At 57.0% G+C, this 14438-nt stretch overlaps 5 protein-coding genes across 5 annotated transcripts; 3 read left to right on the top strand and 2 right to left on the bottom strand.

Moving 5' to 3' along the window:
- Positions 1–644: 644 nt before the first annotated feature.
- Positions 645–3001, bottom strand: MFIFM68171_03567 (Gag1-like clamp domain-containing protein; the record flags this gene model as incomplete). Its single annotated transcript, XM_071058988.1, has 2 exons — positions 645–2440; positions 2749–3001. 2 exons carry the CDS (start codon positions 2999–3001, stop codon positions 645–647), a joined length of 2049 nt encoding a protein of 682 aa, XP_070915089.1.
- Positions 3002–4130: 1129 nt separating this feature from the next.
- On the bottom strand, positions 4131–5311 carry MFIFM68171_03566 (Peroxisomal membrane protein PEX14; the record flags this gene model as incomplete). The annotated part of the gene is made up of 2 exons (XM_071058987.1): positions 4131–4970; positions 5030–5311. The coding sequence occupies 2 exons, from the start codon at positions 5309–5311 to the stop codon at positions 4131–4133; spliced, it is 1122 nt and encodes a 373-aa protein (XP_070915088.1).
- A 1525-nt stretch (positions 5312–6836) lies between these two features.
- Positions 6837–8448, top strand: MFIFM68171_03565 (INO80 complex subunit B-like conserved region domain-containing protein; the record flags this gene model as incomplete). The annotated part of the gene is made up of 3 exons (XM_071058986.1): positions 6837–7965; positions 8014–8120; positions 8194–8448. 3 exons carry the CDS (start codon positions 6837–6839, stop codon positions 8446–8448), a joined length of 1491 nt encoding a protein of 496 aa, XP_070915087.1.
- Positions 8449–9372: 924 nt separating this feature from the next.
- On the top strand, positions 9373–11124 carry MFIFM68171_03564 (uncharacterized protein; the record flags this gene model as incomplete). Its single annotated transcript, XM_071058985.1, has 2 exons — positions 9373–9891; positions 9943–11124. 2 exons carry the CDS (start codon positions 9373–9375, stop codon positions 11122–11124), a joined length of 1701 nt encoding a protein of 566 aa, XP_070915086.1.
- A 144-nt stretch (positions 11125–11268) lies between these two features.
- On the top strand, positions 11269–13443 carry MFIFM68171_03563 (uncharacterized protein; the record flags this gene model as incomplete). The annotated part of the gene is made up of 1 exon (XM_071058984.1): positions 11269–13443. The coding sequence occupies one exon, from the start codon at positions 11269–11271 to the stop codon at positions 13441–13443; it is 2175 nt and encodes a 724-aa protein (XP_070915085.1).
- Between the last annotated feature and the right edge of the window lie 995 nt (positions 13444–14438).

Raw genomic sequence — 14438 nt, 5'->3', positions numbered from 1 at the left:
GGATGAACAGAAGATATGTAGTGCATTATACATGGATGACGGGCAGCGGGCATCATGTTATTTTTTGCTTCCTGGGAAAGACAATTGGTAAGAGCATCATATGGCGCGGCATGGTAGAACCCACGGCGCGAAGCACGGAGTACAATCAGAATGGTTGATGGTCTAGGAGTTAGTCAAGAACGGATAGCTGCTTGGATATGCACGATTGGTATGGGAAATTATAATATCCGCTTCCGCATTATATATGGATGTTGTTGTCTTCGTTGCAAGTCCAAAAGCATCACTGCGTAGCAGTACGGGAGTCGAGACACGCGACCATCCAACGGTGATAATATTGATTTCCCGTCCCACTGCACCACTTTGGACGCCATCTCCCGCCTTGGGATCATCGATTACAGCCTCCCTTCCACCAGAACCAAAACGACCGGGGTATCAAGCGGTACGTGTCCCTTTACCATCAGAACCAACAATAGCAAGCAAAAGACAAAAAGACAAAAAAACACAACCTATCAACCTTGGGAGAAACCGATAAAGCAAAAGAAGAAGAAAAGTAAAAGGAAGAGCGGCACGCGTATATATCACAAGTCCAAGATATCAACACAACTCATCATCATCGTTGCCACCAGTCTCCCCCATCTTGTCTCTCACCCAGCAGCATTAACCTCCTTGGTAGAAGGCGAGGTGGGTGAAAGCGGGGTGGTAGCATCCCCATTTGCGCCAACGCCGCCAGCAATATTACCATGGCCTGGCTGGTGGTGGTGGTGCTGATGCTGCCCCAGCGAAAACACTTTCTGCAAGCTCCTTCTGAACAGCGTCTTGCTGGAGGAGCCACCCCCCTCGTCCGAGTGTGAATGGGAGTGGGACGGGTGGTTTTCCTTTCCCTCCTTATTCTTCTCCTTCTCCTCCTGCGCCGCTTTATTCCCCCCTCCTCCGTTCAAAAGCCCAACCAAGCTCAACCTCCTCGATGTTGGCACCGCCGTCGTGTTACCACTCGGCGTCGGGGCCTGCTTGCGCGCGACGGAATTCTGATGCTGTTGTTGCTTACGCTGGCGCATAACCAACAATTCAGCGGCTGTCGCTTGCGCGGAGATGTGTACCGGCGCCGGGTAGCTAGACTTGGGCGGCCATTCGCCGTCGCGCTTCCAGCCAACAACGCAGGCGCGCAGCATGTCGGACAAATTTACGGGACAGGAAGGCTGCAGGCTTTGTACAACGACTTTGTCGTAGAGCGAGGCGTAGATGGAAGGGGTGACAGAGGCGCGCATCGGGTTCTGAGGGGGTAGGAGTGGAGGTGGGACGGGGAGGAGGGTCTCCACCGGGTAGGGGGATGGAGGGCTCGTCGAGTCTTGAGACGCTGTTCTTTGTACGCCTCCCCCACTCTTTGCCGAGTCGTGCTCCGATGATGTATCGGTTTGTTGCGAACTGCGGGTCGCCGTCGCTCGCAGAGGTGAGGTTGGAGCGGGCGGCGAACCCGAGAAGGTACCGGCGCTGTGGGAGGCAGAAGACTCGGTACGGTGATGCCGCCAGAATATCCGGCGAGTGGAGGTTGGCGAGACGGGCGTTGGCGGCTTCGGCTTCACGCGCACTGTTCTGGCGCCTGTCCAGGCGTTGCGGCGCGCTTCGAAGCACGCCAGCCCCTGATTCCATGTCGCCTCCTGACGCAGAGCTCTGCGCCGGCGGGTACGCTTAGTCTCAATAGATGCGCGGACAGCTTTCCCAACAGCTTCGGGATTGGCAAATCGGAAGGGGGATGGTACGACGTGGGGTTCTTCCTCGTCGTCTGACAGATCCGAGGCCCATTCTGCACGTGGGCGAAAGTGCACAGGGTCCTCTGATATGGTGCTGTACACCGACTCTGCGTCCGACTCGGAATCCGCTTCCTCCCCAGCATCCCTTGGGACGTCATCGTCTTCTGCCATTGGCACCGAGGCCACGTCTGGGTTGCCGTTTTCAGTTACATCCTGAGCCGAGGTCGTAGGGCAGTTCGAAGGTGTCGCGCCATCTCTGTCTGGCGATTCGTTCGCAGGCGCAGTGGGTGAAGCTGCCAGTGGTGGCCACACAAACTCCCAGTCGTTGCGAATCTTTTCCGCTAGGTACCGCCTCACGGCCTCTTTTTGCTTGGCCTTGTCCCTGCTTACAAGGTCGGCATCGAGGTCTGGTGGCGGAGGGACGGCGTGTGGGAAGGAATTGCGGAGCTTGCTGAGGGGTGACCTCGGCGACTTGTACAAGTCGGAGAAAATCATGGTTGAGGGTGTCTGGCCTAGGGGAACGGCAGGCGATTCGTGATCGCCACCGCTAGCTACGCGTGACACTGGCAAGGGCGCCGAGCTTATATAGGCCGCTCCCGGGGCGGGAGCTTGGAGATGGCGCTGTAGGTGCGGGGTGACTAGCCCTTCAGGTGGTATGATGTCCTGGCCAAGCAGGCCTGGTTCGCCTAGGCCTACCAAGAGTTAGCGATCCCCGCATCGACTGGGAAGCCCAGCAACTGACAAGGACTTGTGCAGCCTCACGCACCCAAGAGGTGGAGTCGAGTGCTTGTCTCGATGGGAAGGGGAAGGAGATGCAAAATGGCGGGAGAGGAGACGGGCAGGTAGTTTTAGGCCTCAATCTTTGATCTCCAGCTGTGATGCGGAATGAGGTATCCGCAGCAACAAAATGAGATTGAGAAACAGACTGACGGGAAGAGGGTGGAAGAGGGAGCCGATCGCGAACAATAGAACCAGGGGAAATCACGAACATTTGACATACCGGAGCTGTGAGCTAGCAGCACATGCTCACCACTGTCAAGCCCTTGGCTAGCTGCAGCCTGCAGTGCCACAGACTCGAACGACTCGTCCTGTTCTTGCCGCTCCTCCTGGTGAATTGGTTTGCCGCTAGCAACCGTTGTCGGCCAAGCCTGTCTAGCGTCATGGCCGTCCCCGGCTTCGTGCCTGTCCAACAAAAGGCCAGGGATCTGCGCTTTGTCGGCCGGTTCAGGGATCAGCAGCTCGCCGCCGTGCATTTTGCAGTCCATTCAGTTGCCTGCTTCTCCGGATTGGCACTGTCCGAATCTGGGGGATCCGACGCCACTTTCGCGTCTTTTTCCGCTGCAAATAGCCCTTGTCAGACCAGGTCAAAGACACCGCTTTCTGGTTCCGTTCCGTTTTCCTCTTTGTCTCGTCTTGGCTTGCCTCCCCTCCCGTTGCGCAACCGTAACAGGTGATTGAACAGTGGGGATGATGAAGCATCAAAGTTTTGAAGCAACGAAGTGAACCCAGTCGGTCGGCGAGTGGGCGACTGGGTGGCGCGGGGTGAGGATGCCGAGTGAGCGGGGCAGTTTCCCCCAGATCGTGTGACTGGGATTTAAGGAATTGGGGGTTTTCTCCATCACAAGCTCTACGTACACTAAGGAGAGTGGCTAGCGTACTAGTGAGCGGCGGACCTCCTCACAAGACGGCCCACTCAATCATGATTTTCATAGCGGGCGGCCCCGGATTCATTGCTACGCTCTTGCCGGCTGTGGGATGCAACTCGGGTGTGTGCCGCTCTGCATTGTCTCGGCATCCAGACCCGTCGGCGAGCGAATCTGGAAGCTGGTCCCTTCGAAGGGATCTAGCCCCGATGGAGCATCGTCAAGCAGCCCGCAAGGGTTCTCCGCTTCTCCTCAAGCGACAATGGGCGGTGAGTGACTGTTTTGCAGTTTTGACAATGGGGCTATCGCAATTGAGGTGGAGAAATATTAAGCATCCCCGAACAATTGGTCCTGCGATAATCGCTCTGTCGAGATACTACTGTACGCAGTATAAACACGCTGGCCCGTCCATCAGCATTGCAGCGCTTGGCTTTTCGCTATCCCCCGCTGGGTCACGGCACGCCATGTTCGCCACAGGCTGACCTCTCACCATACTCCGCGCTACTGCCGCCAAACCCAGGCGAGCGACTCGACCAATGGATTTCCAATCTCTTGCTGAGTGACCATAGCACCCTTGAAGCTCGCCGGTTGATAATGCATCTTTTCTCACATGCATGACAAAGAGCAACTCGCCCTAGCTCTATTCAAGGACCGGCATGCATTAACCAAGCTAAACCCGCTCCTTTCCCCAGCACCACCAACCCTGGCCCCCCGTCATTAGGTAACGCTAAACGTGAAATCATCTCGTCGTCGCCGGGAAACTCCTCGTACTCAACAGCACCCCCTTCACCCGCCTGATATTCTCCTTTGCCCGCTTGATCTCGTCGTCTGGCTCGTTCCTGCCCGAGACCCCATACAGCGAGTATCCGCCGACAAAATCAGTGGTCTGCGCCGCGCTGAGCTTGTCCAGGTCCTCCTTGAGTAGATCCAGCACAGTCTTGACATCGCCGAGCGACTCGGTCTGGGCGACGAGGCCGTCGCTGAGCGTTTTCAAAGAGGATACGAGCGACGAGAGCCGGCGGGCTTGCTGGGCCGCGGGGGTTTCCTTTCGAGATTGTTCAGATGATTGTCGGGAGTGTGAGGGGGCGATGCCGAAGGGGGAAGTGGCGGTAGCCATGGTTGCGCGTGGGGTTGGAGGGGGAGATGTTTGCACGCCTATGTCGCGATGGAAGAGTTCGGTTGGGTCGTCGTAGCTGCTTATAGCGTCGTTGTTATCGTCGTCATTGTTGCTGTCGTCGGCGGGGTTTGTCTTAGTTGACTTTGGCTTCGGGGGAGGGATTTCCGAGACGGTGCTCTCGAGCTTGGCGACTAGCTTTGCGAGGTCCTCCTTGGCAGTGCCGTGGAAGGAGATGCGCGCTTCGGTGAGTGAGTCGACCATTGGCTGGACGATGTATCTGCTTGCGCCGTAGACGACAGTCGAGAGACCGGCGAACGCGTAGAGCGTGTTGAGGAAGCCGTTGACCGTCACCAGTGGCGGCGGCCGCGCCGGTTTGGTAAGGAACTCGGGGTAGGTGACGATAGGTGGTCGGTCTTCCTTCTTTATGATCAGAGACTCTATTGCCTCCTCCCTGCTATGGGTCTTTGATACTGTGTAAGCCCATGCGTCTGCATGCGACATTCATCCGGTAGGCGACTTACCGAGTTCTGTGGTTCTGGCCGCGCATCCTGAGTTACCTCTTTTAGTAACCCCTCAATGTCCCTTTCTGAAAGCCCTTTGCTCTTGAGGAACTCCACCCTCCGCTCTGGTGTCGCGTTCTGCACTTGATCATCTTGAAGGAATTTCCTGGCCTGTTCGAGCGTTGTTTTCTGTGGCTTGGGCTCCTCGGCTGCCGTCTCGGGAATTGGCTGCGCTGGCTGCGCTGATTGCGCTGGCTGCGTGGCTGGCGCTTCTGTCCGGTGTTCTTTATCCGAGTCGCCCATTGCCGTGTTTCTGGTGTAAAGTATATCAGAAGTACGTGCCAGGGCGTTAAGATTGAGCGTCGGCTGAGACGAGGGCGAGGGTTGTGGGATGGGGACAGTCGGCGTTGCGCAGCTCGGGACTTGTGATGCCAGAGCCGAGGCTCGCCAATCGATGGCCGACACCTTTAGACGCCTGGTCTGAGCGTCCTCAGCGTGGACCCATGCAAGCAGCCAGCCCCACCAACCCCAGGCAAAAACTGGGCCAGGCGTGTCGACAGTGGCGCCGGCCTCGCGACATTGAAATCTGAAGTTTGAAGATCTGTGTGAATTGAGGACGCTAGTTTGCGCTGTATCGGCACGCTATATTGGGAATTGCCCAGTCTCGGACCGTCCAATCGCTTGCTCCACCTTCATCTATCTCGGGATATATCCAGAAGACGTCCTATCTCAGAGCGCGCAGAGATAACCCCGTTTTTTGACCGTCATTGTCTCTCGACTGGAGCGATCCACAGACTCCAAAAGAGTCCCGTTTCGATCGGCCCAATCTGGTTTGTGAGTTTGTTCGTTTTTAAGTTGTCCACGCGGGCTGCTGATGAAATGACGTCGCCCCGTCGCAGAATAGGCATCGGAAGCAGCAATCTCATTGATTATACTAGACGGCCAGACGCATCGAGCCGGAAGCGAGACACAACGCAGCCTGTCGGGGCTTGGAGATCCATGGTTTCTTGGCCGCGCAGCCACAATCGCATCTAGCGTTACAAAATGTGAGTGATTTCAGAAAAAGTGTAAGAGGCTTCTTGACACACACGCAATGTGATTGAGATGGGGGGCTGCTGCATCTGTGAGTCGGCTCTACTGCGCCTTTGTGTCGGGACCGTGATCTGCATCGCAAAGGCTGGCGCAAGATGGGACGAGAAAACAGACGGCCAGCCGGAAATGCAGAGCGGCATTGGGCATCGGGCCCGGCAAGCTCCATATATCGAGGCATGCCCAGTTCCCTGTGAAACGTCGTCCAATGCCAACCGTTGGTGGTGCCTGAACCTCAGCGAACACGAAAAAGAAAGGCGACCAAAAAAAAAGTATCTGGACGCCGCCAACGCCGAGTCCGACAACCAGCCTTGGTGCCAACAGCAGCTGGATGACGACTGGCGACCGGCAACTGGCGAATTGAAGGCGGAATCGCACTTGCTAGTTCGTGCGGGCGGAGGCTTGCCTGTGCCTGTGGCCGCTTCATTGGCACGCCCGTCTTTGGTTGAGCCTTCTTACACAAGCAAGCTTATTCGAACGACACGCCCGGCGCCCAGAGCGGTCTCCGAGACCACATCCCCCACACTCCTCGGGTCACCGGCAAACGCCAAACGCCATCTCTTTACGCCGCACCTCACACTTGTGCCACTGCGAGGTCTCAGCACTTTGACACCGCCGGACTCGTCACACACACCAGCATCCCTCATCTCATCACATCCACGGCAGCCCCCTTCTATCAAAGCCATCACCATTATCATCATCACCATCATCACCACCATCATCATCATCGTCATTCATCATGTCTAGCCGGCCGCGTCGCTCAGCGGCCCAGCGCGCCACCGTGGCAATCACTGACATGGCCGACAGAGACCGGGAGCCTAGCGAGCGCATCATGTCGTCGCGCTCGCGCCGCTCGGGGGGCATCGCATCGGTGTCGCGGGGTCCGCCCTCGTCGCCCACGAGCAGCGCCGCCGACTCCAACCAGCACATCCACTTAACCGTCAAGCTACCCTCGAGCAAACTGCGGCAGGCTACCAGCAGTGGCAGCAACAACAGACGCACCTCCGCCGGCAGCGTGACTGCAGCAAGCAGCCGCCGAAACATGGGATCATCCGGCAAGCGGACCAGGGCCGGCAAGAAGAGCTACGTGATTGAGAGCAGCGAGGAAGAAGAAGAAGAAGAGGAGGAGGAGGAGGAGGAGGAGGAGGAGGATGACGACGATGAGGAGGAAGAGGAGGAGGAGGAGGAAGAGGAGGAGGAAGAGGAAGGAGAGGACGAGATCCAAGTTGGGGCTCGAGCAGGTCTAGCGACGGCTGATGATGAAGAGGAGGAGGAGGAAGAGGAAGAAGAGGATGAGCAGATGGATGACCTTGGTGAAGAGGACGCCGAGGGCGAAGATGATGGCGATGAGATGGATGTGGACGCGGAAGGTGAGGACGACGAGGATGCTGACGCTGACGCCGACGGCGATGTCGACATGGATGTCACTCCGGCTCCTCCGCCACCCGCCATCAAGATCACCAAGCCCCCCAGGGGCACCGCTGTTCCCGTTCACAAGGGCAAGAGTTCATCTGCAGCAAGGCCCAGCGCAAAAGGCGCCGCGGCCGCATCCAAGGCCGTGGCAAGGGATGCCAATGACGAGGAAGATGACGAGCTGAGCGAGCTGGAAAGTGAGCCGGAAGAGGTGAACGAGGAGGTTGAAGTCGCCAATGGCGAGGAAGACGCAGAGGGTGAGGACGACGAAGTGGAGGATGTTGATGCAGAGGGTGAAGAAATCGAGGTCGCCGATGAGGACGCCGAGGGTGAAGAGGACGATGAAATTGATAGCGACGATGAGGGCGCTGGCACACCCGACCTGTCCAAGCTGACCGCTCGCCAGCGTGCCAAGCTCGGCGAGGTCTCGCACGAGTATATGAAGTTATCGGATGGTAAGGCGATTCCCTCCTGGAACAAAGCAGAGTCTAACCCGGAACCAGAGGTCCAAGCCAAGAAGCACTTCACCGCAGAGGAGCTCTCCATGAGGCGTGCGGAAATGGCACGCCGTAGGCGCAACCTCAGCGAGAAACGCAACGAGGAAGTCAAGGTATCTCTCACTCGACTACACAATACTTAATAGCTTTTTCGGCAAAAATACTAACTACCCTTACCCGCCGCAGATGGAAACAATCAACAAGCTCCTCAAGAAACAGGCCCCCAAGACGACGCGCCGCGCTGCCCTCCTGGCAGGCGATGAGACCCCAGATGTCGAGACTCAGCGGGCCGACCCCATGTTCATCCGCTGGGTCAACACCAAGGAGGGCAGCCGTGTTGCCGTGCCGGACGAACTGCTTATTGGGCCTGCTGGGCGACTATTTACCAGTGGTGGGACTGGTGGGCTTGGAGGCGGAAAGATGGTCGAGGAGGTTTCTTGAGGGTCCAGCCCGTCGCGGGATCTTCTGCGCTCGGCTCGGTTTGTGCTTTAAGTGGGATAATTGTAGCAATACTCTGGCGTTGGGGAAGAAGATCGAAAGGGGAATGATAGTGATAAGATCAGGCAATCAATATAGATTTGGTCTCAACACCGGTAGTCCAAGACGCTTCTTCATGCTCATAGGATCATTTCCCGCCTCTTCTCCCACCTACCATGGATCGGATAAATTCACACGTTCCGTACAGAGTCTTTACTCGTGTTGGTAAGAGAAAGGACGGCGGTATTTTCAAGCGCAACCGGGTCACGGTGGTTGTCAGCAGCTCCCCCAGGACATCCACGGTTATCACTCCTTACTCTCATTCTTTCACCACAGGCTGAGGAATCCGCTGGAGCCGTCATGAACAGTTGTGCAAAGCAGAGCCAAGACGGTGGAAACATTCTCCTTCCAGTGTTCATCCCAAATGTGTGGGTGAGTGCTCAGCCAGGAGCTTCTTGCCGTAACTCCTCCCGACTACCCGACGCGTCCAAACCTCCACAGCTTAACGTTCGCAGCCGGTAATCCATCGCGCGGTGCCTCGCAGGCGAATTAAGGTGGCAGAATTCTCATCGCCCACAACTTGCCCACCGTTTCTCTAGTTTCTGAAACAATTTTGTTATCCCACAAACCAGATTGTCGATTTCCTTTCTCTCCCACTCTTCTTTTCTTCTTCAAGAACCAAAAGAAGGTCAACCACTAATCCCTCGACCTCGCAAACAACACTCCATCGAGTCGATCTCATCAGCAGCACTCTCCAAGTGCTTCTCTCCTCTAAGAATCGCGACCACCGTCACAACCACAGCTAAACCTTGCCATCGAAAATCATGCGGCATTAGCATATCATCGACCCCCACCACGTTGTAACTAGTTCGCCACCGACTCGATACAATGTCTTCCATCGCCAGCCCGGACGCTGGCGGCGACTCGCCCATCAAGCAGTCAGGCACTGCTCCTGCTGTAAACGAGCCCGCTACTTACCCTACCCCCGCGTCCTTCTTAGATAGTCCGATTGCCCAGCTTGTTGCCGGTGGCGATGAGCATAACGAGAATTATTCGGATGTCGACTCGCTGTTTGGCGACGGCGACCTCGAGGCTGTTTTCGATGGTGTTTTCACCGATGCACCCAGAGACAATATTTCTGCTCAAGAGGACTTGGTCTCGTGTTCGATACCTCGTGTCTCCAGCAACATCAACAACACGTCTACGCTCAAAAGCAGCATTGCCCACGGCAATAATGAGCAGCTTGGATCCGGCCGTCGCGCGGAGAAAGTCAAGGCTGCCGACCTCGCCTTTCCAACCGTTAGCCCTAACCATGATGGCGACAATGCTGCAGCCCGAGTCAATGGCACTGCCATTGGCCCAGTCGCGCTCAATCAAACCACCACCGGCATCCCTACCGGCCCCATGGTAAGCATCCATCCCACTGAGGACACCACGAACTTGACTAATCACTCACAGGATGAGCAGACGGTCAATCCTATCTCAGCAATTGAGCCCACCGAGACCATAGCCAAGCCTGGCCCGTCCTCGTATAACGTCCCGCAAGCCGACGCTGCCCTTCTAGGTTCGGACCAAGACAGCGTCATCGGAGCTTTGACCAACGGATCCGTTCCTCAGAGCGACTTCTCCGGCGCGCTCCTTTTCGGCCCTGACCTTCAGCGGGCGCTCTTCACCAACGGTGAAGCCTTGTCTGATCCCCAGCTTCCGGCCTCCGGGCATCCGATTACCCAAGCCTCGTTCGAGGACACCATTAAGCCCGGAGAGGCCACTATTAGCTCGGCTAGCAAGGAGATCATCCAGTCGAGCAATCCCCGGGCACCGCCGGGCACTCCTCCCCGTCTGCTCAAATTGACCCTGTCCAGGCCTCCTTCGTCTTCAAATGATGCAGCTTGCTCTGGTACTAACCCCAACCCTTTACCTCCTGCCCCGGTCACGCCTCTCGCCGACCACCTGCGAGCGGACTTCTGGGAGTGGTATGACAAAGAGCGAAACTTCTTGCGAACGTACCGAACCTCATACAAGGCGTGGTCAAGCTTCACAAACAACAATGATAACAAGACCAAGAATGACTATCACGAGGTAGAAGAGAACCTTCGGGCGCGCGTCGTCAACGACCAGACCATCTGGGCCAAGTACAGCAATTCATTTGCAGAATGGAAGGCCAAGAACCCCGCCGTCACCAAGATCATCATCAACATCCACCAGGAAATGGATGCGGTGAAGGCAGCTGAAAAGCTCAAGGCGGACCGGGTTGAACTCTCGGATCAGCTGCAACACAAGCCTGATGATGTTCGGAGATCGGAGCTCGCAAGATATGACGGCTTCGTGGTGCTTATGAAGCAGTCCCGGGACCGCGAGATGTGGCGGCGCAGAATCGAAGTCCAGAAGGACGTCGAGGCCGTTTTGCAGTCTGAGTTCGAGGCTTTCATTGATAAGGTCAATGAGTCTAATAGGGCCGAGGAAGAGCGTGAGAAGGTTGAGGCAGAAGCCACAGACGAGGAGAGACCTGCCGCCGAAATTTCCGGAACCTCCAATGTCCTACAAGAGGCGGAGCGAGACCGACAGACAACGAGCCAGGACCCCAACAGTTGGTTTGAGGGCTTCGATTTGGACGACCCAGGCCAGTATTTCCTGCCCTAGAATGACACGGAAATTTTTGACCAGGTGACTCAGGCGGCACTCCCGGAGAGTTGGGAGACTTCTCTCCGCCAGCCGCTTGACTTCGAGCGTGTCTTTGCGGAGTTCGACGCCGAGCTTGAGAGGCGGGGTATCGACTTGTCGAACATGTTCCTCCCGCCCGATCTTGTCCCGGCCGACCCTACCTCGGAGCAGCAGAGTGCGTATCCCGACTTGCCGCCCGTTGATAACCAGCACGTTGTTGTCAACACCCATGGAATCCTCTCTCCCGATGCCCAGGAGCAGTTTCCGACGATTGAGCAAGTCATGTCGTCAGGCTTTGCTGCTCCGGTGAGACAAGCAGAAACCCTGGATACCGTCCCGACAACGGATGCACCTGCCGCGATCAAGACGCCAAAAAGCCGCAAGAAGAATCCTGCCTCGTCTAAGTCATCCAAGACGAAGGCCGCCAAGGGTAATGGGGCCCAGGACTTTTCCTTGAGCGTGTCCCAGCAGCTGAATGTCCCTTCACTCGGTCCCGATCAATACACGGACTCGGATCCGATTATCGCCAGCGGCTTCCAGCCGGCTCCTCAGCAGGCGAATGTCTACACCTCCGGCTCCAATCAGTCCACTGTCTCAGATCCATTCGTCTCTAGCGGCTCTCAGCTGAGTTTTACCAACAACAGCCCGGTCCAGTTCAGCGCCAATATTCCCGGCACCGTGCAACAAGGCTCTCCCATCAGCGGTCAAGGTCTCTTCAACACCAGTATCACCGCTCGCCATGGAGTTGGAAACCCCGTTGTGCAGCAAACTGGACAGCTACCCATAGATTACTCTATGCTCATGAAGCAACCATCTCAGGCATCATCCCTAGCCTCGCTCAATGCCATGGCATCCCCTGCGTCCAGCAGCACCTCGACTTCTCATGCGGAGACCCCGTCATCGGAGAGCAAGCGCAAGGCAGCCAGCTCTCATGTCATGGAGACCCCCACGAAGCGCCATAAGAGCGCAAATACCCATGGGGCTTTTGCCGCTAGCGCGCACCAGACCCCTGAGCAGAACTTCCAAACTCCCAACCAAAGCACCCTTGACCAGCTGTATAATATCTCGCCCCCCAGCGGTAGCACATCTGCGTATAGCACATCGGTCAAGGCCGGAGTCTGTGCAGTTGTCCGACTCCTAGTCCAGGAGGCCAGGAAGCACGGCACCGCCCTCTCTCAGATCCTGACCAACGGTCCGGCCACTGACTTCGGCGCTCCCGAGACCGCGAACCGCATCAAGCAGATGACCAAGAGCCACCTCGTTGCCGTGGATGCCATGGGCATAGAGAGCAACCAAGAAGCCTTCATAAACGGGGCGTACAAAACCCTCCAGACGATCGTCGAGGAGGCCGAGGCGCGCGGTTCCATCTTTGGAAAGGAGTTGCTGCTCGGCTCTGTTTCCGGCCCAGACCTCATGGCGGCCAAGCAGCGCATGGCAAGCATGTACAAGGAGATTGCAGCGGCGTACGTGTCGTCTCCAGAGCCCGCCGGCAAGGCGAAGCAGTCGGTCCAGCAGCTGCAGACGCCGACACGGGCGCCGCGCGGCCCTGCTGCCGCCGTCCGCTGGGACTCGGACGCCTCCCCGCCCAGCATCGTAAACCAGAACATCCTCGGCGCAGGCTCAGCCGTTCCCGGCCCAGCCACCCCTTTCCCCGTGGGCGGGGGCGGTAGCAGCTCCATCAGCCACGCCGTGCCGTCGCCACCGGAGCATTTCACTACCGCTGGTGCCATTCCCAAGCTGCCCGGCGTCGCCGCTTCCCCGGCGACGACCCACGACGTCTTCGTCCGCAGCCACAACAGCAGCAGCAGCAGCGGCAGCAGCACTACCACCACCACCTCGCTCCCAACCTCCGTCCCGCTCCCAACTGAAGTCCCCAAAGCCAAGAGGAAGCCCCGCAAGCCCCGCGCGCGCGGCTCGTCCTCCTCCCCATCCTCCTCCTCCAACAAAAGCAACAGCAACAGCAACGGCAACAATAAGAGCTCCCCCCCGTCCGGCGGCGCCGCCCAGCATGTGCCCAAGTCGCTCTACCGCTTCGACACGCGCAAGTTCTACATGCTCCTCACGCTCGACGGGTGCGAGACGGCGCACGAGATCGGCGGGAACGGCACGGCCCAGCTGGAGCAGGCGCTGCGCCAGTTCCTGGCGGCGGCGGGCGAGAGGCTCGGAGTCGCGGACGAGGCGGCGGTGCCGGGCGAGTTTGTGTTTTGCCAGTGGGAAGGGGTGGAGGGGAATCTGGAGCGGCTGAGGGGCTTGTTGATGGGCGTGGGAAGCGCGGGTCTGGGATCTCTGGCTGGTTGAGGAAAGGGCGTGGTTTCGGTGGTGGCTTTTCATGGGAAAGGGAATGAGGGAGGGAAGGGAGGGTTTCTTTTTTTCTTTCTTTTATTTTTTTCTTTTCTTTCTCTTTTTTTTTCTCCCCTCCTAGGTATTTTTTGTTTCCTTAGGAGGCTCCAGAGAACGTTCACGAGGAGAGAGAAATGGACGGAGATGAACGGCCCAGAGAAATCATGAGCGGAGAAAAGATGCAGTCAGTGTTGGCGTGGCCCGCTGGGCTACCTAGCAATGTACTGCCTGCATGGGCTTGTAGAGTATATAGACAATAGGAATCGAGTTGACCACTGAGTCCCTTGAACGAATTGCCGTGCGTTTCAATGCACAATGTGATATTCCAATGACAGGAGGTTGGCAGAGACGCGTCGGCGTCCTAGAAGTATTGGGATCAGAGATGCTGTGCCTATTTGCGCCATGGCAGCGCTATTGTTTGATTGATAGATGGATGGGAGAGTAACTTGAGGGGCCAGGATGAGTATCGTCCGTTGAAGTGGCTGCCGTTCTCCGTAAGATACAAACCACTTGAGCCGTTGAAGATGGATGAGATCAATGACCGGCCCGGAGCATCGACAATGGTGAGAGCGATGGAGGTCCTAATTGAACATGTGTTGTCTGGACAAAAAGAATCACCAATTGGCCGCTGCTGGTATGCTTCTTATTGATGTCGCCGCAGGTAATACGATCCGTTAACAGAGGAGAAAGAGGCGATCAACATTATTATCTCAAGTTCTGACCTCCAAATCCGTGACCCTGGACCCGGGAGCCGCGGAAAATCCCTTGACCTATGACGTCAGTCCTTAGAGTGTAAACTCCTCTGGGGCGTCTTACTCTACACGTACTGGTGACTTAACAGGGTCGTTCCGAGAGCACCGAGAAAGATTCTATTAACAAACCACCGGCTGCAACTTGCGGTTGCAATTCTTAGGTGTCCAGCGAGACGCTGGCCCGACGAGTAGCTCAGGGGC

This window comes from Madurella fahalii (genome assembly GCF_045866475.1).
Source record: "Madurella fahalii IFM 68171 DNA, scaffold_2, whole genome shotgun sequence".
Classification (NCBI taxonomy): Eukaryota; Fungi; Ascomycota; class Sordariomycetes; order Sordariales; genus Madurella; species Madurella fahalii.
Note: the sequence above shows the minus strand (reverse complement) of the source record. Positions and strands in the feature narration are given on the sequence as shown.